The sequence below is a fragment of the Ambystoma mexicanum genome, chromosome 5q, assembly GCF_040938575.1.
Source record: "Ambystoma mexicanum isolate Mex_15411 chromosome 5q, UKY_AmexF1_1, whole genome shotgun sequence".
NCBI lineage: Eukaryota > Metazoa > Chordata > Amphibia > Caudata > Ambystomatidae > Ambystoma > Ambystoma mexicanum.
The window spans coordinates 1,050,235,467-1,050,259,782 of NC_090933.1; the positions used below are offsets into that span (position 1 = coordinate 1,050,235,467).

The 24,316-nt window shown below is 45.0% G+C and overlaps 1 protein-coding gene across 4 annotated transcripts in view; it reads right to left on the reverse strand.

The window, feature by feature from the left end:
- The window catches only part of ENPP2 (ectonucleotide pyrophosphatase/phosphodiesterase 2), a 1,757,842-nt gene that overhangs the window by 657,922 nt on the left and 1,075,604 nt on the right, over positions 1-24,316 (reverse strand). For all 4 annotated transcript variants that reach the window (XM_069621550.1, XM_069621549.1, XM_069621547.1 and 1 more), the window contains exon 9: positions 9,355-9,410. In XM_069621550.1, coding sequence (XP_069477651.1) covers positions 9,355-9,410 — 56 coding nt within the window. The remainder of the gene's footprint in view (positions 1-9,354; positions 9,411-24,316) is intronic.

The window sequence follows — 24,316 nt, forward strand, 5'->3', positions numbered from 1 at the left end:
CGTATGACCCCTTAAACAAAGCGGTGCCGAATCCAGAGCTTTATATTTCTTTTCTGGCCTGGACACCAACGCCGGAGTCGATAAGGGCGTAGATAGGATCTTGGATCCGGAATCCCAGATGGTATCGAGGAGGGGAATTGTGGTCACTGTCCTCCTTCGTTTGTCCCTGTGCTCATAGAGCACCGATTGCCTTTCCTCCGAAGAAACCTGAATTTTAAACAGTTCTGCGGCTTTACCTATTATGGTGTGGAAAGAGACGAGATCATCCGGTGGTGAGGCCTTGCCCGGCGAGTCTCTCCTCCTGGGCTTCTCGACGACGTAGTCATCCCAATCACTGGGTGCGTCTGGCTCCCGAGTTATTTCTCCTTCTTCTGGTTCCGAAAATTCACCAAAAGGATCCTCCTGCCAGTCTGATACCGAGATGGTGGACGGTACCATGGTGGGATCTACGTCCGGAGATCGCGGTCTGTGCGATGACTGTGGTGACGGGACTCTTGTAGGTGAAGCACTGTGGGTGCTGCTCCTCGGTCTTCGAGCAGGTGATCTCATTCGTTTTTGCGGTCTACTCCTGTAAGGAGAGCAACCCGATGTGCCTGGAATCGGGGATGACTCTCTAGGAATGGGATTAATCGGAATTTGCTTCTCCCTTTGCCGTTTGTAAAATTCTTCTACAATCCTCTGCACGGATAACATGAGCACCGGGTCATGAGGATATTCGGATTCTCCCGTGGACGGGTGCCAAGGAGGGCTGTATTGTTTCGGTAAGGGACCGATGGACTCTTCCACCACTTCCGCATCAGAGAATTCTTCCTGAAGAATTTTATCCGGAAGTTCTGCCATGTGCCCCAAAGGTGAAAATTGCTGCACCAGAGGTTCAGTTACAGTATTCTTCTCAATGATATTGCTTGTAATGACAGGAGCTTCAAGAGTGAGAGGCAGTAATTCCTCTGTAACTGCCGAAATTTGCGGTGCCTCTGAAGGCGTTATGGATGATGTTATCCTCGTCGACGACTGAGATTTTCCCGTCGACGAGGGCTTCGCCGCCGACTGAGATTTTCCCGTCGACGACTGAGATTGTCCCGTCGACGAAGGCTTCGCTGTCGACTGAGATTTTCCCGTCGACGAGGGATTCGTCGTCGACGACTGACATTTTCCCGTTGACGAATGTGGAGTGTGTTCCGTGGACGACTGCATCATGGATGAATGCTTCGTGGACGAGTGGTGTTTCTTGCTCGTCGACGATTGCTTCGCGGTCGACATGTCCGATGACGATGATCTAACTGTCGACGATGTCTTAAGCGTCGTCGATGCTGGTTTCGTCGACGGTATGGCCGATGACGGGCCTTTACCTTTCCCTTCATTCGTGGGCGGTTTACCCGCCGACGACTGCCCCCCCCGTTTTTTGCAAACTCCTCCTTACCTCTGGAGGCAGATTTTGCTGACTTTTTCTGGCTTGATAGGTCAACTGGAGGCAGAAAGGGTATCAATTCCAGCTTCCTCTTTTTGGATTTGGGAGAGGAACTCCTTTCCACTGAAGAGGCCCTTCTCTTTGAAGATTGCCTCTCAGATGGAGTGCTGGATTGGACAGGAGCTGTTCTGACAGACTCTTCGTCCGAAGATTGATCCCTGGATTCCAGGTATGAAAGGAGTCTATGCCTGTCATGAAGGGTCTTGGTGGAAAAGGTTTTACAAATCTCGCATTTCTTAATGTCATGTGGGTACAGACAATAAATGCAATGCTCGTGGGGGTCCTTGTAGTAAACCAATTTCTTCTTGCACCTCGTGCAGTCCCTGAACAGGGAAGGCTTCCTGACAGCCTGAGGTGCCTCCATTTCTGAAGAGAAGATCAGTCGACGATTTTGAGAGGAAAACAACAAGTTTTGTCACCAAGGTTAATTGGAAAGAAAGCCCCTAAGACGGGGAACAAGATGGAATATATTTTACAAATATATTCCACACAAAAGTAGAAAGAATTTGAAAAAGCTCAGAGAGCTTGAGGATTCCCTGTGTCTGATAGACTGCGGTGAAAGATCTGAAGATGGCTGCCGGGGGCGGAGCTTAAGCCCTGCCACCTCATTGGCTGGGGCCATAAAGGACCAAAGTGAGGTGGAGGGACTACACAATGAAGTGGCTCATGGGCTATAATGGGCTATGTACATGCAGTGCTAGGTGGCAGTGTATTAAAAAAAAAAAAAAAACATTTATTATTATTATTATTTAATTTATCACCGAGGATTCCCAGTCTGACGACGGGGAATATTCAAGCATCTGAATCTATGAAAGATCCAATTCTGGAGAAATAAAACATATGGTCTAGCCGGTTTAAGTTCGAGGCTACCAAGATAGCCTAAAACAATGCCACGGTTATTTAAGATAACCGCGGTAGGAAAAATAGGGTAGTTACCACTGCCACCAGCCAAGTCTTGATAAAAAGGGAGCAAAACAATGCTCCAAGAGAAACAGACAAAAAGGGATACGTATGAACCCTTTCTAGTACTCTATGTAAGATAGAGTGTACTGAGTCTGTGGTTTTACAGAGGCTAATGAAGTTTATTTTTTTAAAACAATTTTTATTGGTTTTTACAACAGTCAATCAACTTTTAACAAAACCTCCAACGGTATTTGTATGATACATTAACATCATATGCACCACATCATGTTTTTTACCCTCACCCCCCCCCCCCCAACTCGAGCCTACTCCATTTCGCCTTCTATTAGTCTTTCGTCTGAGGGAACTTCTCTTTCTGCATTCTCAGAAGATCCGTGCTCACTTGTGCCCTCCTGGGCAGTCCCATACAATGTGGCTACTAAGTGCCTCCAGCCCATCAGAGCTTCTGTTTCCTCCTATCCTCCTCTATGTACTGCTTAATGCCATGTTGCTGTTTCCGCTTCAGTCCATTTCTGGAGGACACTCCACCAAACATCTACACTTGGCCTGCGGCCTGCTTTCCACCCCATGGCAATCCTGCGATTGGCTAGTATGTAGGCCAAGTCCTTAAGCTTACTGATATGTTTCAGTTGGGGCGGTCGAGGAAACCTTCCTACCATAACATGCCCAATCCGAGTCAACCTTCAGCTTAACCTCCCTTTCGTTTAGTCTGTGGGCAACCTCTCCCAGAACTTTCCAATTTCCGGACACACCCAAAACATGTGGGTCATCCCTGCATTTTCCTCCCCACATTTGGGGCACATTTGCCATTCAGCCTCCTTAAACCGTGCTATCCTCTGTGGGGTCATGTAAGCCCTATGGGTGACATATAGCTGTATTTGCTGTAGCCTGGCATTCCTAGATACTTTTTTGTGGTACCATTGAACCTGTCCCCATAGTCCATTACTCATGAGTTCCCCAGTTTCCTCTTCCGAATCTTGTCTTAATGGACCCACCTCCTTTCCCACCCTGGACATCAACATCTCGTAGAGTCGAGAGACTTCATGACCTCCCTCCGCTATATCTATTGTTTCTATAACCATATCAGGTTGATCTTCCAGCTTCGTTCCAGACCATGTATTCCTGATTTTCCGAACTAGTCTAGTGTAGGTAATGTACTGCCCCACATGCAAGCCTGTCTCCTCTGACAGCTCCCCAAATTCCGAACCACACCGTCTTGCCATAGGTCTCCCATTGTTGCTACTCAGTTGTCCTTCTCAGTTGCTCGTCTCCTCCGGTCAATGCCACTAGCGGCACCTGCGGGGAGCACGGGTCCGGATTCTCTATAACCCGGCAAGCCTTGCGCCACATCTTCCATCCCAACTCTAGCAATCGGGGCACCCTAATATCTCAGGATGGGGCAACCATATCATTTCTTTTAGGAAAAACAGGGCACATTCTGCTCTCAGTAGCCTAGACTCTGATGTTGAATCTTCTGTTAACCATTTGGTCACGTATTACAGCCGACTAGACAAGTGATAAATCCCGAAATTGGGTAATGTTATGCCCCCCTTTTCATGCGGGTTTTGTAATTTCCATAAGGTAATTCTATTCCTAGTTCCGTGCCAGAGGAAGCCTCTACATAGGTTTTGGAGTTTAACAAAGAGGCGCTTCGGTATCATATATGGTATGTTCCCAATGAAATGCAATAGTCTGGGCAATACAACCATCTTCAACAACGCGCCTTCCCATCACGGCCAATGGAAGTTTAGCCCAAAACTTCATGCTGCTTTCCATATTCCCAACTGCTTTCTCAATGTTATGCTTGTATTCCGCTACTACAGTGTGGTAAATGTCAATCCCCAAGTATCTGAACGTGCTAGTCACCCACGGTATTTGCATAACTGGCAGCTGTTCCTCCTGAATCCCTATGTACCTCCCCAGAGGGAATATGCACAATTTTTGGGGATTGACTGCAATGCCAGAAAGCACTGCAAATCGCTCCATTGCCTGCAGAATATATTGGAGATTCTCCTCAGGGTATCTCAAGTACAACATGTCATCTGCGTATAATGAAATCAAGTGTGATCCCCCTTTCGTATGGATCCCGATTTCCTCATTGTTGTCTCAGGTATATCGCTAGGGGTTCCAACGCTAGGATATACAGCATCGGGGACCAAGGGCAACCTTGTCTAGTGCCTCTACTAAGTTGTCACCTCTCTGAGATGACCGGCCCTGTCTTAACCCTGGCTAGCGGTGAACTGTAAAGCAATCTCACCCACTTGAGGTACCCAGGACCATCCCATACTCTCTCAGAGATGCCATCAGCCAGGGCCACTTGACCCACTCAAAGGCCTTCACTGCATCCAGTGATATGATTGCAATCTCACTAGAGTCTCCGGTTGTATGTTCTATGACTCAGTGGAGTTGTCTGAGGTTATCCGATATATTCCTGCACGGGACATATCCGGACTGCTCTGGGTGGATTAATCTGCTTCTAACCTGCTTCATTCTATTTGCCAACACAGCAGTGAGTATTTTTTTGCTGTCTTGGTTTAACATCGACAATGGTCAATATGACTCACAGTCCACGCTCGGCTCATTAGGTTTGGGGAGGGGGGTGATAATCGCCTCTCTCAGAGATTCCGGCAGAGTTCCAGATTCATATGCCTCGTTTAACATTGCGAGCAGTGGGGGGAGCACTTCCATCTTATATCTTTTGTAGAACTCACTAGGAAGTCCGTCTGTCCCCGGGGTCTTGCCGATGGGTAGCTGCTCTACCACCGCTTCTAGTTCTTCTAATGTGATTGGGGCGTCTAGCTCTTCTCTCTTCAGTACTCATTTTGGGTAGCCTAATATCTTCTAGTGTTTCCCTTATTTCACCATTGTCACACCCTCCTTCATCCCGGTATAGTCGCTTGTAGAATTCAAGCAACTCTCTGTTCACACCCTTTTGGGTATCCACTATTTGCCCGCTCTCCCCCATAACTGCTCTGATTGTTGACCTGGGGGTCTCACTTTTGTATAACCACGCTAGCAGTCTGCCTGGCTTGTCTCCCCCTGCATGTTGTGTCTCTATATACTTCTTATAGTTTAAGTTACACAATCTCCCCCAGAGTTCTATATTTTTGCTGCAATTGGTTTATTGCTTCTGCGTCCTCCCTGGAATCACTGCCTTTCACCAACACTGCTTCCAGTTCCGCTTCGGCCTTCTGCAGCTCCCTTTGTATACCTCCTTGCAACCCTTTGGATTTGGCTATGGCTACGCCTCTTATCAACACCATGGACGCTTCCCATAAAGTACCAGCTGATCTCACATGCCCCGTGTTCTTTTCAAAGTATTCTATGATTTCCTATCTCAGGTCCTCCCTAAATGCCATGTCTTTCAGTGCTTCTGCTCTTAACCGCCACTTTGGGATCCTTGCTCTTGGAAGCAAGTATTGCCATGTTATGACCAGAGGTGAAAGGTCCGAAAGGACCCTTGCTTTGTACTCCGATTGCACTATTTCAGCTACTCTCCTGTGAAGCGAACGTATAATCTAATCGTGTGTACAGGTTTTGTGGAGCTGAATAATGTGAGTATTGTCTTTCTTGTGGGTGGTGCAATTTCCACATGTCTTCTATTCTGAATTCTCTTAGCAGGGTTTTTAGGGTCTTGGCAGCCGGGGTGGGCTTGGCTGTTTTCCTTTCTGACCTATCTATGCTCGGGTCTAATGTGCAATTGAAATCGCCGCCCCATATCACCGCTCCTCCCAGGTATGGGCTCATCTTCCCGTATAGGGTCTTGAAATAAGCTACTGTGCCTTGATTCAGGGCATATGTATTTATAATGCATATTTCTCTGTTTTCTACTATTCCCCTCATTGCCACCATTCTCCCTTCTCCATCCACTGTGGTTTGTAGCAGTTGAAAGGGGACATGTGGTGCACCCAAGTAATCACCCCTCTAGCATAGGTTGAGTAAGTTGCGCCTATGGTGGTCCCTTTCCATTTCCTTTTTATCTCCTATAGTTTCTCTTTCGTGAGGTGCGTTTCCTGTATTACGGCTATGTCTATTTTCTGTCTCCTTAAATACATCATAATCTTGTTCCTTTTCAGGTAAGAGGCTAATAAAGTTAATGGCAACTTTCTATGTTCTGGGAGACAGTAGTCAGTCCCAGAAAATTGAGTCTGAGTTGGGAAGTCTAAAAGACAAACCTGTGTCACTGCACTGAAGGTGCTGTGTAACATACAGTAAAAAGATGATGCCTGCGGAGTAGGCGAGGATCCACAGTCTATGAACATAAAAATGTTAAACACACACAGCAAACCACATGTAAGAGTGGGAAAACTAGGCTCCACTCTTACCAGGTGAAAATAATAAATCCTAGAAATCCAGCAAAGCTGCCGAGGGACTCAGTAGGTAAAGGGCATTAGCCATTGTGGAGAATTCTCCCTAACAATGGCAAGAAAAGCTGTAAGAGAATGTTTCACGGACGAACTTGCCAGTTTGAAAAATTGAAAAGAAGTGCTGAACAGGCCTGGATAAAACACCCATCAGTCCCTAAGAGGAATAGATGGAACATTCTAGAAGCAGAGTATAACGCCAAAATTATTTAACAAAAAAAAGGATTTCTTTGAGAAGGAAATCAAGGGTGCAAAAAATAAAACGAAAAAACTGTTTGAGATCTTGACGCTTCAGGAGAAACCAAAGGCCCGATCACAACCCTTTCATCCCACAGAAAATGATTGTGATGATGTCCAAATGACTTTTGCTAATAAAATCAGACGCCTGGTATAAAATAGAAAAGGATCTAGGTAACAGAGCATACAAGCAGCCCCAGGAGGCGGACATTAAGGATCGGCCAATCCATCAATCAAATTTTGTTTATTTATTTATTTGTGTTTAAACATGTGACCATCCTTGAGCTGGAGTCCACACTGTCAGCAATGCAGCCTACCTCATGTAGAGAAAATATTATCCCAGTGAAGCTCATTTTAGAGAGTAGTAAGGAATTTGCAGCTTTCCTCTTCAGACTGATCCATTCTTCATTTGATTATGCCTCAGTTCCGGAGAAAATAAAGACAGTTACCATCTCTCCATTAGTAAAGAAATCAGGCCTAGACCCCAAGGATGTGAACAATGTAAGGCATATCACCAATACGAATTTCCTGTTGAAAATCCTTGATAAAATGGCAGTAAAACTATTTCAAAGATATCTAGAGACAGCACGTATACTCCATAACAATCAATCACGATTCAGAGCATTCCATAGCATGGAGACTTCACTCTTAGATCGTCAGAGGAACATGTTCGAACTTGCGGACCAGGGAAAGAATGGACTATTGGTCCTTCTTGACCTGTCCGCCGCGTTTGATCTGTTGGACCACAATCATATTATGGACACGCTCACTGATATAGTGGCAGTGTGCTCGTCATGCTACAATTTGGATTCAATCGTTTCTATCTAACAGACAATCCTCAATCTCCTGGGATTGTGTCTCCTCTCAGTCAGCCCCCATTTTGTTCCACAGGGAGCTTATATCTCACCAACTTTATTCAATCTTTACATTAAACCATTGTAGCCTACTTGAGTCATTTAGGGTCACATCTACCAACTATGCTGACGACACCCAGCTGATTCTGGAAATCGAACGGGGATCATGGGAAAGACACCAAGAACCTGAAAACAATTTGTGAAGTAATAGGGCATTGGGTGACAGATAACTGGCTCTGCCTTAATGAATCTAAGACAGAACTGTTACTTTTTGGGAGCTCAGGGGACAGAGCAGAACTGGGTAACAAATACCAACATTTTTGTATCAAAGACTCTGTCATTACAGTGACTGACAAAGTAAAGACCCTAGTGGTGTTCTTTAACGCAGCCATTAGTACTGAGGCACAGACCAGCTACATGGTAAAACATTTTAACTACTACCTGAAATTGATTAGGAATATTAAAACGCTAATCTCAGAAGAAAACTGTGCCTCGATTGTCAGAGCCATCATTCTCTCATCAATTCATTATTGTAACTCTCTGTTCATCGGGCAAAGAAAAAATACATTCAGCATCTGCAAATGCTCCAAAATGATGCAGTTCGGATCATTAAGGGCATCCCTCGACAGGAACACATTTCTGCAGGGAGAGAATCCCTTAATTGGCTGTCCATTGAGGCCTGTATCCATTTTAAATTGGCCACTCTGGTCCATAAATGCCCTTATGGTAATGCCACAAACTATCTGAAGGGCTGCACGTAGTTCTATGTTCCCAAGCGTGCCTCAAGATTGGCCAACTTGGGTTCAATTAAATAGCTCAGGTTCAAAAAGGCCGGAGAGTTTGGTAGAGCCTTCCCTACGAGGGCAGCTCAGATGTGGAATGCGCTCCCAGGCCCACTTCGACTGGAATTTTATTTAGATTTTCTGTGCTCAACTGAAAACACTACTGCTCAAATGAGTCAATAAGCATTAACGAGGAAAACAGTCCCATATGCTTTATGTTTTGTCCCGTTTATTCAATTTCCTCTTAGTGCTGATGTCCGCCCTGATGCCCGAGGGTTCCCGGCACGATATAAGCAAATAAATAAAAATTTGTTGCGATATCAGTGAACACGGGCAAGCAACAAAGCCCATGGAACACTGCAACATGTCTCTGAAATCAATCCTCTACATGGGGCCGAAAAGGGCCCACTAGCATTAACTTACTGACAGCTGCCCTTTTCAAAAATCAAAAGAAATTGAATTTTAAAAAGTAAACACTTCATAGTATCTTAAACGATCCTTTTAAGTCACCCTGAGGAACTGGACCTTCATAAAGCAGATAGCTTGCATTACAAATTACAGAGGAATTCTGTTTAATATAAACTAAGATGGGGTACACAGCTCTGTGTAACATATCAGATTGTAACGTTAGTATGCAAGACCTTGAACGTTACCCTCCCAAAAGTGCGAGTACTAATCATGATCAAATTTACTACTACTGTATATGTGGGCATAAAATCAGCACTTACACGGGCCAGAAGAATGTTCCTGCCTTCACACCTTGCTTTGTAGATGTAACCCAAATCTATGAAGAAAAACAGAAAACTTAGAAATGAGGGTACATTGAAGAGCAATCTCCAGACAAAGGTACACATCATTGATTCCACCATCTCCTCAAACAGCAAGACTTTCTTGAATACATGCTCCGTTTAGACTCTGAATGTGATTGAGAACGACATGGAATTCAGCTTTTTTTCCTCTTTAATTCATCATATTATAAAACAGGAGTTGACAGCTGTTATAGAGATTAACTAAAGTCCACCTATGGTAGGACTGTAGAAGACTCTTAGTGTACTGGACTCCAACTCTTAGTATAGTGACTAGGCGAAAGTGGGCAATAGAGGCTGAATCAACAGTTTATTTTGAAGGGAAAGAACACATCAGCAAAGAAGGTACATAATGCAGCACAAGATATCACAGTAGAAAAAATACACCTAAAAATATTTAGATGAGTGCTACTGGTGTCATGAAAAGATCGTACCATTGCATAAGTATCTTTCTGAAAGAACATAACATTTCATAATCTGCCCTTCCATTTATTCCTTGGATAATTTCCCAAGACACTCCTCTCCCCTTTATTTCAACAATAATCCCAGATCATCTTTGAAGCACCCTCACCCATTACCCGGTGGTCCATCTTCCTCGTCACAGTCTTTACTTGAGTAGGCTCAGTCTCCAGAAATAAAATTGAATTGCCATACACAATTTATCAGAGAAGAAAAAAAATAAAGAAAACTCATCTTGACCGAGTCCCCCTGATTTAGTTAAATTCTTTGTCATGCGACAATAAAACACTACCCCCACAACTCCACTCCAGCCTATTTTTTGCTCTGCCTCTGCTGTTAGCAGATACTGTGGACAGCTACGTATCTGTAGTAGCTGAGAAGGGTAAGATTTTTTTTGTGTGTGAATATATTAGTTTAGAATATTGCTTGAAAATCGGCAGTTATTGCTGGACAACCTGCATGTATAAAGGTACCCGAGCTGTAGGGAAATCTATGCAGAAATAAAAAGGATGCAAAGAAAAAAAAAAGTACCAGTTTAAAAACCAACCTGTGAGCTGCAGCCTGCGCAAAGCATCTAAAAAAAGATACCTTTGAGGAAAATGTGCAATGTCAGAAGCCCACCTGCAATCAGAATATAGGTCCTCAGTTGCTGGCAAGGCCAAAGATACAGTGAACAGAAAGTACCTAGTAACCTTTACTGAAAATGGAAAAACAGTCTAATCTGGGATGAAAAGAATAACACTTTATAGGAAAATTAAAAACCGAAGTGGCCCGTGTATTGTGTATATTTTCCTTAACAGGGCTGTTCATCAGCTTTGTAGAAAGAAACATACAAAATAAGTTGTGATGGATTTTAGTTGCAAAGAGAAAGTTATAATGTTGCCCTGTTTTAATGTAAAGGAAATGCGAGGAAAATAAAATTATTGTAAACGCTGCATTGGTGAATAAAGCCACTCTGTCTTGAAAGATAAAGCTGCAAACATCCCCCAACAAGCTACAGGACATGGGAGATTCTGTCCCGGAAGAAAAGTGTGGCTTTTGAAGCCCAACCAAAGGTTTATGATTTTGCCTGGGGTTGGTTCTTAGGAAGCCAGGCCTTAAAGAGCAAAACAATGGTGCTCATTTACAACTTCCAGCTGTCTCTGAGCTTAGGCTAAAAACCTTTAATTAAACAATGTATTTGCTCTGGAAGCTGTGAACAGTGCCCCCGCCCCCTCAAATCATCGGATCTGCAGATCAGCCAGGCCATTCTAGAAGGAAACATTGCACACTTGTGGAGACCAGGAATCTGCCTCAAGTGATATAGGTCCTGGAATCGTGTGTGACAGAATCATAAATGTACTACCAGCTCCATACTTCAAAGAACGTTTGCCATGATGACCATGCTAACCAGTACCCATAAATGCCCCCAGCTCGGAGCTCAAAGGAACAGACAGCATTCGGCTGTATAACCCAGGAACTGGTATGCCATTTCAGATAGTGATTCATACAATTACATGTAAGGAAATGATGTACTATGTGAAATTTACATATGGAATCTTATCAGTTGTAACTAGGAAACGAAAGGCCCTAGAGAGTTTAACAAAGTTACTCACTGTAGTGACTACCTTACTCCTAGTCCATAGTCCCCTTTCCACCATACTTTTGGGACATTCCGTCCTACGTGATGGGACCGGAGCACCTTTTCCAGCATCAAAATGTATGTGTTGTCTTTTCAACACATCGCCCTTCAGTCCTTTTCTATCGCCAAAGTCAAAGGACAAATTAGCAAATAGAGGAAACCTTTTAGAGGGGAAGGCGGGCGGGCGTATGGAGGAAAGGGGTCTATGGGCTCGGAGTAAGGTAGTCACTACGGTGAGTAACTTGGCTATACTCCTACGTCCGTTCCCCTTCCCTCCATACTTTTGGGAGATTCCCCAGCATTGACCTATAAGTGGGTGGATGGAAATCATTTACAGAAAAAGGTTCTTGAGCACCGCCTGGCCAAACTGGGCATCAGCATGGGAACTGAGATCAAGGCAATAGTGCTTGCAGAAAGCCGAAGGTGAAGAACATGAATACCATGTAGCTGCTTTGGCAATGGTCTCCCAAAGCACATACTTTTGAAAAGCGACCGCCGCTGCTTTCCCTCATACTAGATGTGTGTAACTGCATTTTGGAGCTTGCAGGCCTTGAACAGCATAAGCTTCGAAGATACACGAAGCAACCCAATGCGAGGTGGAAGCATTGGAGGCAGGGGTTCTTTTTGGATTCCCAAAAGTAACAGTTGAGAAGAGCGCCTGAGGTCGTTTGTTGGCTGAAGGTAAAACTTTAGAGCCCTCCTAACGTCCAAGTTATAGAGGACTCTTTCTGCATCTGAAGCCGGGGTTGGAAATTAGACTGGCAAGGAAATTGTTTGGTTGATATGGAACTCTGAAACAATCTTTGTATGGAAGGAAGGATGTGTGCAGAGCACCACCTTGTCCTTATGAAAACCCAAGAAAGGATACTCAGTAGAGAGGGCTTGCAGCTCACTTATTCTTCTGGCCGATGTAACCGCCATCAAGAAGGCCACTTGCCTGGAGAGGAACTTATTCTACAGTGGCTCAAATGGTTTGTGAAAGAGTGGGGAGGACCACATTGAGATCCCATTTAGGATGAGGTGGCTTGACCGGAGGAAAAAGATGAAGCCCTGCAAAATGTCTCTTTATGACCGGATCGGTCAGAGTGAAAGAGCAATTATCCATGCTAAGGTAGGCCCGAGTGGCAGATAAATAAGCTCTGCATGACAAAATGGGGATGCCCGTGGCCGCTATGTGTGAAATGAACGACAGGACACAGTCAATAGAAGCCAGACAAGGGTCAAGCTGTTTGGCAAGGCAGCAGTGACAGAATCAAAGTCATTTGCTTTTGTACTGGGCTCTTGTTGAAGGTTTGCGTGCCGCCTGAATTATATGCATATTGTCTTCTGAGAGACTGAACTGTGCTAATGGTTTGAACTCATGAACCATGTTGCTAAACTGAGGGATTGTGGGGAGGATGATTGTTCTGGTGCAGAAGATTGGGGATCTGCAGCAACTTGATCGGATTGTGTATGGACAGATGCAGAAGTTCCAAGAACCAGAACCTGGCAGACCACTAAGGAGTTATGAGCAGCAGACTGCAATTGTTGGCACTCCTGAGTTTCCAGAGCGATCAATGAATCAATGGAAGAGGAGGGAATGCATATGCTAACATGTTGTCCCACAGAATCTCGAGCGCATCCCCCCAAGAAAGATGCCCAGAGTCCGTCCCTGGAGGCATAGTATGGAAGATTTTTGTTGTCCGACGTTGTGAACAGGTCCACTGTAGAAGTGCCCCATTGTGAGAAAAGGTGGGCAAGAACGTTGTCATTGATCTCGAACTAGTGGTTCGCTATATACTGGCGGTTGAGGGAATCGGATGCAATATTGTTCCGGCCCGGAATGTGCAAAGCCTGTAGTCAGATATTGTTCTTAACTGCCCATTCCCAAATTTGGATGGCTAGATTGACAAGTGGGGGAGCTCTAGTGCCTCCCTGCTTGCTCACATAAAGCATAGCCACCAAATTGTCTATGCGTATTCTCACTACCTAGCTGACAATGGAAGGCCAAAATGTTTTCACCGCTAGAAAAACTGCCAAGAGCTCGAGGTAATTGATATGAGACATGGGGCCTCATTACAACTCAGGCGTTAAGGGTTAACGCCGTCTTTAACCCTGAACGCCTGATTCCGATTTTAACGGCTGCTTTTAGCAGCCGTTAAAATCCATGGCTCTAAACCGCCTTGGTGCTAATTACGCCACCGTAATTCACGGTGGCGTAATTAGCGCCTTCCCCACTCCCATTATGCCCTATGGGAATGGGGAAGGGTAAAATGGGAATTTACCGCCCCACTCACCTTGGAATGGGGCGGTAAATCCGCCATCCACCATGGTGTAAACATAGTTTACACCATGGTGGTAAAGATGGCGTACTTACCGCCTGGGTCGTAATGACCCCCATCCTGTCCTGAGTGTAAAGACTGAAGGTGGGCATCTGTACTCCTGCTCTCTATATGGCAGAATAGAGGCACAGAGCACCCCAGCCAAGATTCTCTATTTGGTATCGTGGACGAGCAACCAAGGCTTAAACTCACAGGAGGTGATGCAGGCTGGTTAAGTACAGTGCAGTCCCCAAGCTACCACAAAGGAATGTCCACACACAGTTTTTATATAAATAAGGCTTTGATTATGTACACATAAAATAACACCTTGTGCTCAGACAATTCTAAAATGGTAAATATATACATTTTCTATGTGGTACCACTATCACTCTAATTCCATTAAAATGCATCTACTGTAGACAGTTCAAATAGCATACAAATCAATAAATAATGTGAACCAACAACAGACATAAGAGGAAAGCAGGTTGGTTAAAACAATAGGCAGAATACTGGGCCCCTACCACTAGACAGTTCTGTATGAGGATCTCCCCCACCTGGGCAACCTGTAAATAAAGATATATCACAAGCCATGTCCATATATTGTTCAATGATACTTATTTCCCTCTAAAAAAAAGTTCTATCACCCCAATGTACCTGAAATAGCAGAGTTCAACGCCGGGTCATCGATGGATCCTTCTTGATCGGCTCCCTTTAAAGGTAGGAGCCAAGGATCGTTGAGATCCCATGAGGAAATGGTGAACAATAGTGTTGAGGCAGCAGCTTTGGTCCTGGCGGTGCTCGTCGACGATCAGTCGTGGGCGCCCTGCGAAGATGAGGCATGTGGTGCACCTCGATGACTAACGTTTGTTGCCGCAAAGAGTTACTGAAGAACTATGACCCAGCAAAGGCGTTGGCGTCTTTGTGGTATTCGAGTGGCGGGAAACCAACCGGCGGATTCTCCTCAGCGCGTCGACAGCCTTGACTTTCTCCGGCTGGACAAAAGAGGTTGTCGGTGATGAGGGAGGGAGTAATTTGTTCAAAGTGTGCGGCTCCAGTCGTCGACGCTGATGGACTTCAATGTCCGGGTGCTTCGCTTCGTGATTCCGCGGCCGTCCCAGTCTCCGGTCAGCAGCCTTTCCAGGACTGACTTCCATGGCACTTTGGCAAAGGTTAGCTGGTGCACGATGGTCCCTCGTAGCTCGGAAAGAGGTCTCCTAACCAGGTCCTCTCTTGGATCAGTTCCCTGAAGGCACAGCAGCTTTCAGATTTGCTAAGGATAGCAGCAGCAATTGTTCTTCCAGTGGGCTTCAAGGTTAAGCATCAAGTATCAACTTCAGCTTCTGAACGATTTCCATCACTCCGGCAGTCAGGCAGCCAATCAGGCTCACAGTGCATTCAGGCCATTCTTCTCCATCCAGACACTCGCAACACGGAATGTGGATTCGGACAAGCACTCTGCCATTCAGCACGCCACACTGCATTCATCCCAGTTTCGGGCAGGACTGTCTCAGTCATTGTGTCAAACACCAGATACTAGACACCCATAACATGAAATGCGTATTCGTCACACACTCCATTCACCCAAGTCCCCACCCCACGGGCGTACCCAAAACATACAGTCATTGGGAAGGCTCCAGCCAATCTGGCCGGGACTTCCCCACAATACCATATATGGAACTTCCACCCAACAGCCAGTCAGGGGGAAGGGACAGAGTCAGGGCTTCCCGGGACTTCGGGAAAAACAAGGTAACAGGCGGTAGAAAGCAAGAGGCCCTAGGGGCCATCGTGTTTCCTATCAGGAATCAACTGATTCCAACGGCAGAGCCTGGGTATCCCAAAATGGAGGATACTCGGAGCACCTGTCAATTTCAGCATGGAGCTGCCACCAGCGCATACCCTGCGCTGGGGGCCGCACACAGGTGCCCAAAAACATACACTAGGGCTACCGGGTTGTACCCCCACCGATGGTCGTCATAAGGGTATCCCAAGGGTCTGTACACCAAACCAAAAAGAGTAAGAGCTGCACTGCAAGGAGTCCCACATGGACTCCTGTGCAGAAAATAACAGAACATATATGAAAAAGGCCCTGTCCCTCCAATGCATTTACAGTATCACACTGAGGTGACCATAGGCCAAAACCTCAAGATGATTTAACGTAGTTTCCCAGGCCAGAAGGGAGGAGTCTGTTATTGTGACTTGCAGTGAAGGCTCCTGAAAGGAGGGTCCCACTGAGGTTGACAGGAGTTGACCACCATTGGACATCTGCAAGCAAAGATGAAGGGATTGCCATCGTTTGGGAGTCTGGGTCTGAACCTTGAGACCAATTTATTTGTAGCGTTAGTTGTGTGCGCCGCATCTTTAGCCTCGCCAGAGGAAGAGCTAGAACACATGAGGCCCACAATGAAACAACCAGGCTGACCTGTGGGATGAGTAGAGAAACGGTTGGCAAGTAACACCCAAGTCCGCAATCCTGTCCTGTGGCTTGAATGGTATCCCAGCGCAAACATAGGAAAATCAGGTTCTGAGAAACTGCCATAGACTTTCGCCAGTTTTCCAACAGTCCAAGTCGGAACAGTAGTTGGAGCAGGGACTGAAGATCGTTTGCTGCAGTTCGTTGACAGTGACCTAGAAGCAGTCAGTTGTCTAAATATGGACAGATGTGGTTTCCCTGGAGGCTGAGGGATGCTGCAATGACCGCCATCATCTTCATAAAGACCTGTGGTGCTGAACTGAGAACAAAGGGGGAGGACTCGATATTGGAAATGTTTCATCCCTACCGAGAAACAAAGGAATTTGCGCTGCTGAGGCCATATTAGGATGCGCATGTAAGCATCCTGGCAATCTACCATGCTGAGTCATTCACCTTTCCAAAGAGATGACCTGATCTGGTTGAGCGTGATCATCTTGAATTTCTCTTCGGGAAAGGAAAGGTTGAAGTTGGACAGGTATAGGAGAGTGGCCAGGCCAGCCTGGTTGGGTTTGGGAACTGAACAGACGGGAATCAAATTCCTCCCCTCGTTCCAATGGAGGGACACGCTCTACAACAGGTTCCGCACCTCGACCCTGAGAGAAGGAGACCCTGTCTGAAGTAAAGGGGAGTGAGAAGGTGGGGTATTTTGAAGGGCGAAAAGCAGTTGCATGGAAAATTATATCTTTGTGATATAATATTCATTAAGAAAATTAGACGAATGTGCATATCTTCAGCAGAAATGGTCCTCGTCACTCATTTACATATCCTAGCGTTTGGGCCAGCAAGCGCCTTATCATGAAATGGAAATCTAATTTATGCATGAAAGTGTTGGAAGTACAAATAGAAAAATCTGTAACTCAACCACCATATGTCGTTCCAAAGGTGAGAGTAATCCGATGAACAGATTAGAAACTTGATCACATGTGAGGGATGTCCTGCTCCAGAAAACTACAATTGTTTAATGTAGAATTATCCATGATATCATATCAAATGGGTGGGAAACGAGGTGTAGAAGTCACTCCCATAAGACTGTCCTCTTTATTAGTATGCCAAATGAATACGGACGTAATGGTTCAGTGCGATGTCACATTTGGAATGCAGTCCATTCACATATATTGACCAATTCGATTAGAGCAATTATACCCACTGTTACGATTCACAGGATCTCGTCATTTCTCCCAAGGGGGGAGCCCTTCCCTGTGAGGCTAGGCCGCTACCCAATAATCCCCCTAGGGGTGATGGAAAGCGAGACCTCACAGGGAGAGATTCCCCTCATGGGAGAAGGGCTCCAGTTCCATGACAGAACTTCATAACCCTCTTGCCCTTGCACCTGTAAAAACCCTAAAGTCTGCAGAGTGCAATGGATAGTACTGTATGTGTTACTATAGCATCTCCCCCTCCTTCCTCGAAACTCGACACTACTGATACGAGGAAGAACAAGAATGATGGCACACTTTTTCCTAAGAGGACTCGGAAGAGGTGGCCACGAGGAGGCATGAAGGGTACATCATGGAAACAACCACAAGACTTTGAGGCTATGCTGGGGTGGGCCCAATACAAAATGAGAAAGAATTGAAGGATAAAGAGAAGTCGGCAAGGAGCCAGCCATGCCCAGGAACTTCAAACTCAGGATCCTGTCTGCTGTTTTGAGAAGCTGGTCTGCGGAAGAGTGGAAGCAACAGAAGAATCCAGTGAGCCGGAAGGGAGCTGACTCACTAAAGTATTGGAGAAATCAATGCGGTGGCATGACCTCTGGGAGGTGGACCTTTTGGTACAACGGCGTCACAGAGACTGCCAGCCCCAGACCAACACAGAGCCGCGCAGGTGAACCAGAAGGAAACGACGAGAGAACAGTAAACAACCTGCAACCCCAGCAAGAACAGACATGTGATACCAGCACAAACAATTTAACTGGAACTGCAGGAAACCCGGGTGGCGTCCGTGGAGAACAGACGAAGTTGGATCAGAAGTAATTCCTTTTATCACAGTAATTACCAAGAAGATAAAGAAAGTGGAAATTGCCTCAGGAGTAATTTCCCTCATCACAGTCGTGATACCAAGAGGACCAAGAGTCAGGAAAGCCTCAGGACTATTCTCTCTTCACAGTAGTGATACCCAAAGAACTAAGAGTCAAGAGAATCTCAGGAGTGATCTCCCTTGTCACAGTAGTGATATTCAAAGGTCAGAGAAACAAGAGTGCATCAGGAGGTGATTGAAGAGGAACCTGGAGAACAAGTGCCATCTAACCTTTATACCGTTATAAAACAGGGAAGAATTGCTGGAACTGTAAAGCAGGATTTCAAAAACCCTTAGTAAGAAGTGAAGAGACTTTTGATGACTCTTGTCAAAGATGATCCCAAAACAGCCCTCAAAGGCTGTGCAAGGTGGATCAGGAGAAGGGAGTCCTTCTCCTGACCGTACTCTTCTTGTTGAATCAATCAGAAACGAGAGCAAAAGATTGTTAAAGACTGAGCCAGTTCACTATGAGAAGGGAGCCATTCTCCTGGTACTATTTTAATTTGTGATGCTGAACCCTTTTGTAGACTAGTGGTAGGGTTAGAGTATGTTTTTTGGACTGAGGACACTCATTTGGACACATCCTGACAACGAGCACCCGAGTTATATTTGTTTAGGCATGGATCACCCTTTTGGAGATAGGGAGAGGAAGGACCTTGTCTTTCGTTTTAAAAATAAAACTTGTAGACACATGCCACCACTTTGTCAGACTCCTGTGATGAATCCGAAGGCCACATCACTAAACCTGTGCCTAAAGTCTCCTCCCAGGTGGCCTAGGAAAGGCAGACACTTTCTGATCTTGCCCTTGGGGTGGCAGTCTGTGGGAGGGCCACCTGGGAGGATAAAGGGCCCAGGGGAATGATAGGACTCTGTGGGGTGAGACACAGTATTTGTCTTCCTCTAGGGAGGACATTTCCTCAATTCGAAAGTATGTAATGGTGTCTTGTCATAACAATAACAATCTTATTGTTCCACAAGTTAAACACCTTAATGTAGGTAAAAACAGACACCCTTAGGAATTGAGAGAAATAACCCTTCTAAAGCACTGGAGAATTATAAAGGTAGAAGCTCCCCTAAGTCCCAAAAATACAGTGAAAGGAAGTCTGTGAATAATAATTCAGACTCTGAAGAACTTTATTCCTCCATACAATCCAGTTTTGTGATTGATCCTTATGATATTCCATTAAAGAATATTATGGGGAACAGAAATGATTTTGAAAGTGAAAATAAAGTTTAAAAAAAAGCTAAAGTTTGTCGCTAGGGACTTCATGTCCCATAATTCCCAAAGTACTGGGACAATGAAGAGGGTTACAGAGGAACAAAGCTACAGGAGTGGTCAGCTTGTTAGTGGAAATTACCCAAACATGAGGGAGAGACTGGGAGGCTTAGAAATGCCCCTCAGGTGCAAGCCATTAGTGGGCAGGGAGAGCAGTGTGAGCAGCAGAACCTGGGGAAGGGAGAATACATCAGTACCACTGTTGAGCAGAGAACAGAAACCGGTCCCGAGAGGATCTTTCTCTCCAGAAGCCTTAATTGCAGAGGTCACGCAGCGAGAAGCGTGAAAGAAGACCTGATTTGCAGAGGCTTGCAGCAGGAAGTGAAAGCGTTGAAAGCTTTCCACCCCACAAGGCTGTCTCCAGTAACCGGCGAGCACTAGAGAGCCTCTGGAGCAAAGGAAGCTCCTTTTTCAAGTGGTGCGGATGGCGGCAAAGCAAAAGAAGCAGTTTGCTGGGTTGCAACGAGCTATTGAAGCAGAGTACTTGTGAGCAGCAAGGGAATTGAATGCGCACCTCTTACCCGGTGAGTTCATCAGCTGATAGTGATCCGCAGTGCTCAAGAGACCGCTCGCATGCTCGATGCTGGCGTATGCAGAGTAGAAAAAACTCACGTGTGAGTGAAAGTGAAGTCAAAGGCAATTTTGAATACCCAACTATCAGAAGACAGAGAAGACAGTATTTTTCAAAGCCAAATGACTGTCTTTAAGCATGCAAGGTTATTGAGAACCCAGCAACAAGAGTGGGCAATACTTTTAAAACCAAATGCAGACATCCATTACCCAAGACAAAATAAAGCAAACTAATGGCAATTAAAAAAAAAACACAGATAGTGACAAAGGCAGGAGGGGACTAATGGAAGTTCCAAGGGTTGTAAAGCTTATTGTCCATATTTGAAGAAGCATTTAACAAAAGCCGATATAAACCCACATTACCAAAGCCAAGGAAGAAGCAGAATAAAACCATATCCTTGTCAGTGTTTGGTTGTTAACACAGTGGGGAAACATGAGTGGCAAGAAGGCTGCCATTCTGAAAAAGGTTATTCAGAAGGAGAGAAGCATAACTTGCAGAGGTTTTGAAAAGTGAAAGAGTACTAGTCAATCTTGCATTCCCTGAAGCATTGCTTAAAATCTGATGTTGTAAAGTAATGTACACTGCAAAGCTGTTGTAAGCGTATCTTAACCACAGAAGCACTTGTTTGTGCTTCGGACAGGGGAGTATACCCGATCAGCGAACCTTTGAAGTAGTAGGCTTGGCATGGAAGTAAACCAGGTGCGACTGAAGTGGTGTTAAAAAGATATTCTGACAGACATTATTTGCTAAAGAAATAACTATTAAAATGCAGCAAGTGTCATATATCCTCAGAAATATGTTGTGGCAAAGCATCCAGACAAAGACAAATTTATGTTGCTACTGACAAGCAAAGAAAATATTCTTTGTTTATGTGAAGATAATTTTGAAACCAACTATCACAAGAGGAAGAGAAGGAAACTGGAGTGTTGGAACTTTCTGGTGTACAGTTGGAGTCAAAGAACTGGGTTGGAACTTTTGTTATAAAACAGGATTCTCTGGTTTATTTTTGGAACTGTGGAGCAGAATCCTGTTTGAATTTGGGGAAGGAGAATCCACCCAGATTAAAAGGAGAGACTCATCATATTTGAACAGATCTGTTATAAGTTTGGTGCCTTTGGACTGCCAAGCATTACCTCACTGAGTTACTGCATGTAAAAGCGTGAGGGACAGATATCCTTTGTCAGAATGAATCCTTTAGTTTATTTTAGGCAGGGAACTCCTCGTCAGGGTAGGGATAGTGAGGCGTGTATCCAACCATGTCATTTAATAAAAATGGAATCTTTTGAAAAACCTTCACAAAGTTGTCAGCCTCACATTTCTGACCTCTCGCACTCCTTACTCCACCACGTCACACCATCTCTAAAGGGAGTGGTTTCGGCTCTATAGAAGTTCAAACCCATAGATTTTACAGGGGTTGGGGGGAGACGCTCATTCACTTGCTCACAAACGGACTGACTGGCTGATGGAGGCGGAGAAGGAGAGAAAGCATAACTGATGATAACAGAAAGGAGAATGTAGTAGATTACCTTAGACCCACTTTGGATTACTCGTAACACACTGTAAGAGAGACCTACCTGTAGTTAAAGTTCCCAGGTACTCTTAAGTGGGAATTACAGCAGACAGGCCCAAATAAGATAACCAGATTGTGGAGGGAAGCTAACCCAATCTTGCTTACAAATGCCTATCTGTTACAGAGGGGGAGAAGTTAACCAGTCCTTAAGAGGATGCCACTTGGTGGTGCGACAGCCAAACGAAATTCATAAGGGGAAATAATCCTGAGGGGAGCGACACGAAAGGGGAATAGATCAAGGCCTGGGCCCCGTCATTTTTAAGTACCGATGGGTGGGCGTATACATGTTCATTGTACATCCTGAGAAGTTCAGGAATATTTCAGAAGTGTGTGCACATATGGAATTAAATATATTAATAAAACAGGTCCTAGAGTGTATATACTGCGAGATCCGCTGCCTCCTTCTCTGTGTAACAATCGAATACGTAAGTATTCTGAGAGTCAAAACAATATCTCGCTGTGTGCATACCTAGAAAAACAATGCAAATTGAAGACATTTCCTGGTTACATCAAGAAGCATTCTGTTACTGGCACAGAACCATTCAAGACAAAGGGGAAAGGGTAATCCACATCAACTAACAACTCTCCAAGTCACACATAGCTAACAATACTCAGTCAACTAAGCATCATTTCTCCCCTCTTAGGAAAGTCACGCCCTTCCTTCCTCCAGACAGCTTTAGATCCACCGTTCAAGCACTGGTCCGATCCCACCTGTTTGGGGACAATGCACTCCTCAAAGGCCTCCAGTCATCCTCCCTTGTGCCCCAGAGGAGGGTCCTACACGCGGCTGCACGCCTCATCAAGGGTCTACGCAGAAACGGCCACATCACACCGGCTCCTATCGACTTTCACTACTTCCCACATCACCTTCAAGTCTTGCTACATCACCTATAAGGCAGTCATCATCAAGTCACCCAGCTACCTCGCAAAGAAACTCAGCATCTCCGACAGACACCGCACCACCAGAAGCCAGTACACGTGCAGACTTGAAATCCACTAATGCACAAAGGAAAAGGGTCAGAAAATAAGCCTGGTCTGCCTGTGCCCCAAGACTATGGCACCTCCTCCCTATCAGCATCAGACTCGCCCTCACGCTCCTACAATTCTGAAAAGAATTCAAGACCCACCTCGAAAAGGAGTCCCTCCTCCTCAACAGCTAGGCCGTCACGTCGCCCCTCATGACTTGCAGGACACCACACGCCCCTCTGCTCCCCGCCACCTGGTACAGTTGTACTGCTCCTCTGTGCCCTGCTGTATCCTACCCCACGCCGTATACCAGTTCTGCTACTACTGAAAAGCGTTCTGTCATGCATCTGTACTGTTGTATATCTCTGTAATGCGCTCTCTAATGTATATGTATTGTTGTAGACCTCTGTAAAGCGCTATGTTGCATCTCAAAGCTAGGTTCACGATCAACAAATACCATCATAATAATATTAATGCCGGGTTTCCTGCCTTTAAAATGTCAATTGAAATAAGAAAGGTGCACTTTTACATGGGCATGAAATATAAACAGAAAATGAAAGCGTGCATTTGCTAAATTCCCTTCAGTGATTCACATGCAGGAATGTTAAGTATCTGGTTTCATTTGAGCTTTCTAGAATGTGGGTTTGAAATTCTGACATGTCCATTGAGTAAGGGGAGGTATCGATTTTCAATAAAGGTGAAGAAAAGCGACTTGAAATGCAGGGAAGGTCTGACTTAATTTGTCTAACAAATTGCATTTTTTATCCTGTCCCTCATGCACCCTTCAATCCCTGCTACAAGTGCACCCTAGTAAAACAAAATGTACATGATGATGGGTGTTTACAAAAGTCTATTCAAGTAAATGTAGCATAGATACGTGATGCAACTAGTGTATTGATCATTCTTCAATGTCGTTGGATGCTCATAGGTGAATAATTGGTTTATATTTAAATGTATTCAATCATTTCTATTTATTAATAAATAGACCTTCTGTGCAACCCCGTGTGTTTCTTGTCCTGAAAGGGGAGGGAGACTGTAGGGAATCAATAGTTAAAAAGGGGGGGCCCCAGGTTCATAAAAACAATTCTATTAAATAAGTTAAAATTGGGTGTGCCTGATTTGGAGTGGGTGCAAAACTCCCCCAAACTAGTTTTCACCCAAATAAAACATCCTACAGAGCTCTGCCAGACAGAAAAGACATTGAGTGCTGGTGAGCAAAACATATTACACGGTTTCCGATGGCTTAGCTTTCCGCTTCATTGATGGACAATCAGGCAACGCATGGATGTATATCACGGGTCACCGAACAAAGAACTGAAACATGGAGCTGCCTCGCCTCCTAACACATGGAGGCCAGGGATTGGTGTTAAATTTCCTGCACCATAGTGCCCGAGAAAATGTGTGGGTTGGGTAGGAAACCTATTAGTTCCAAACATGACTAAGCATGGTTTTCCCTAGCTTGCCTGCACAGTGGAGGCATGCTCCACGCAAGGCAACAACGAAACGCAAGCAGATTTCAAGTTATATAGAAAAGTACAAAAATATACAATTATTTATTAGGCCTTTAAGATACACTCTAAGCAATGAAAACTTCAGGTAAGTAGTATCACACAACTACTATCACATAATTGTATA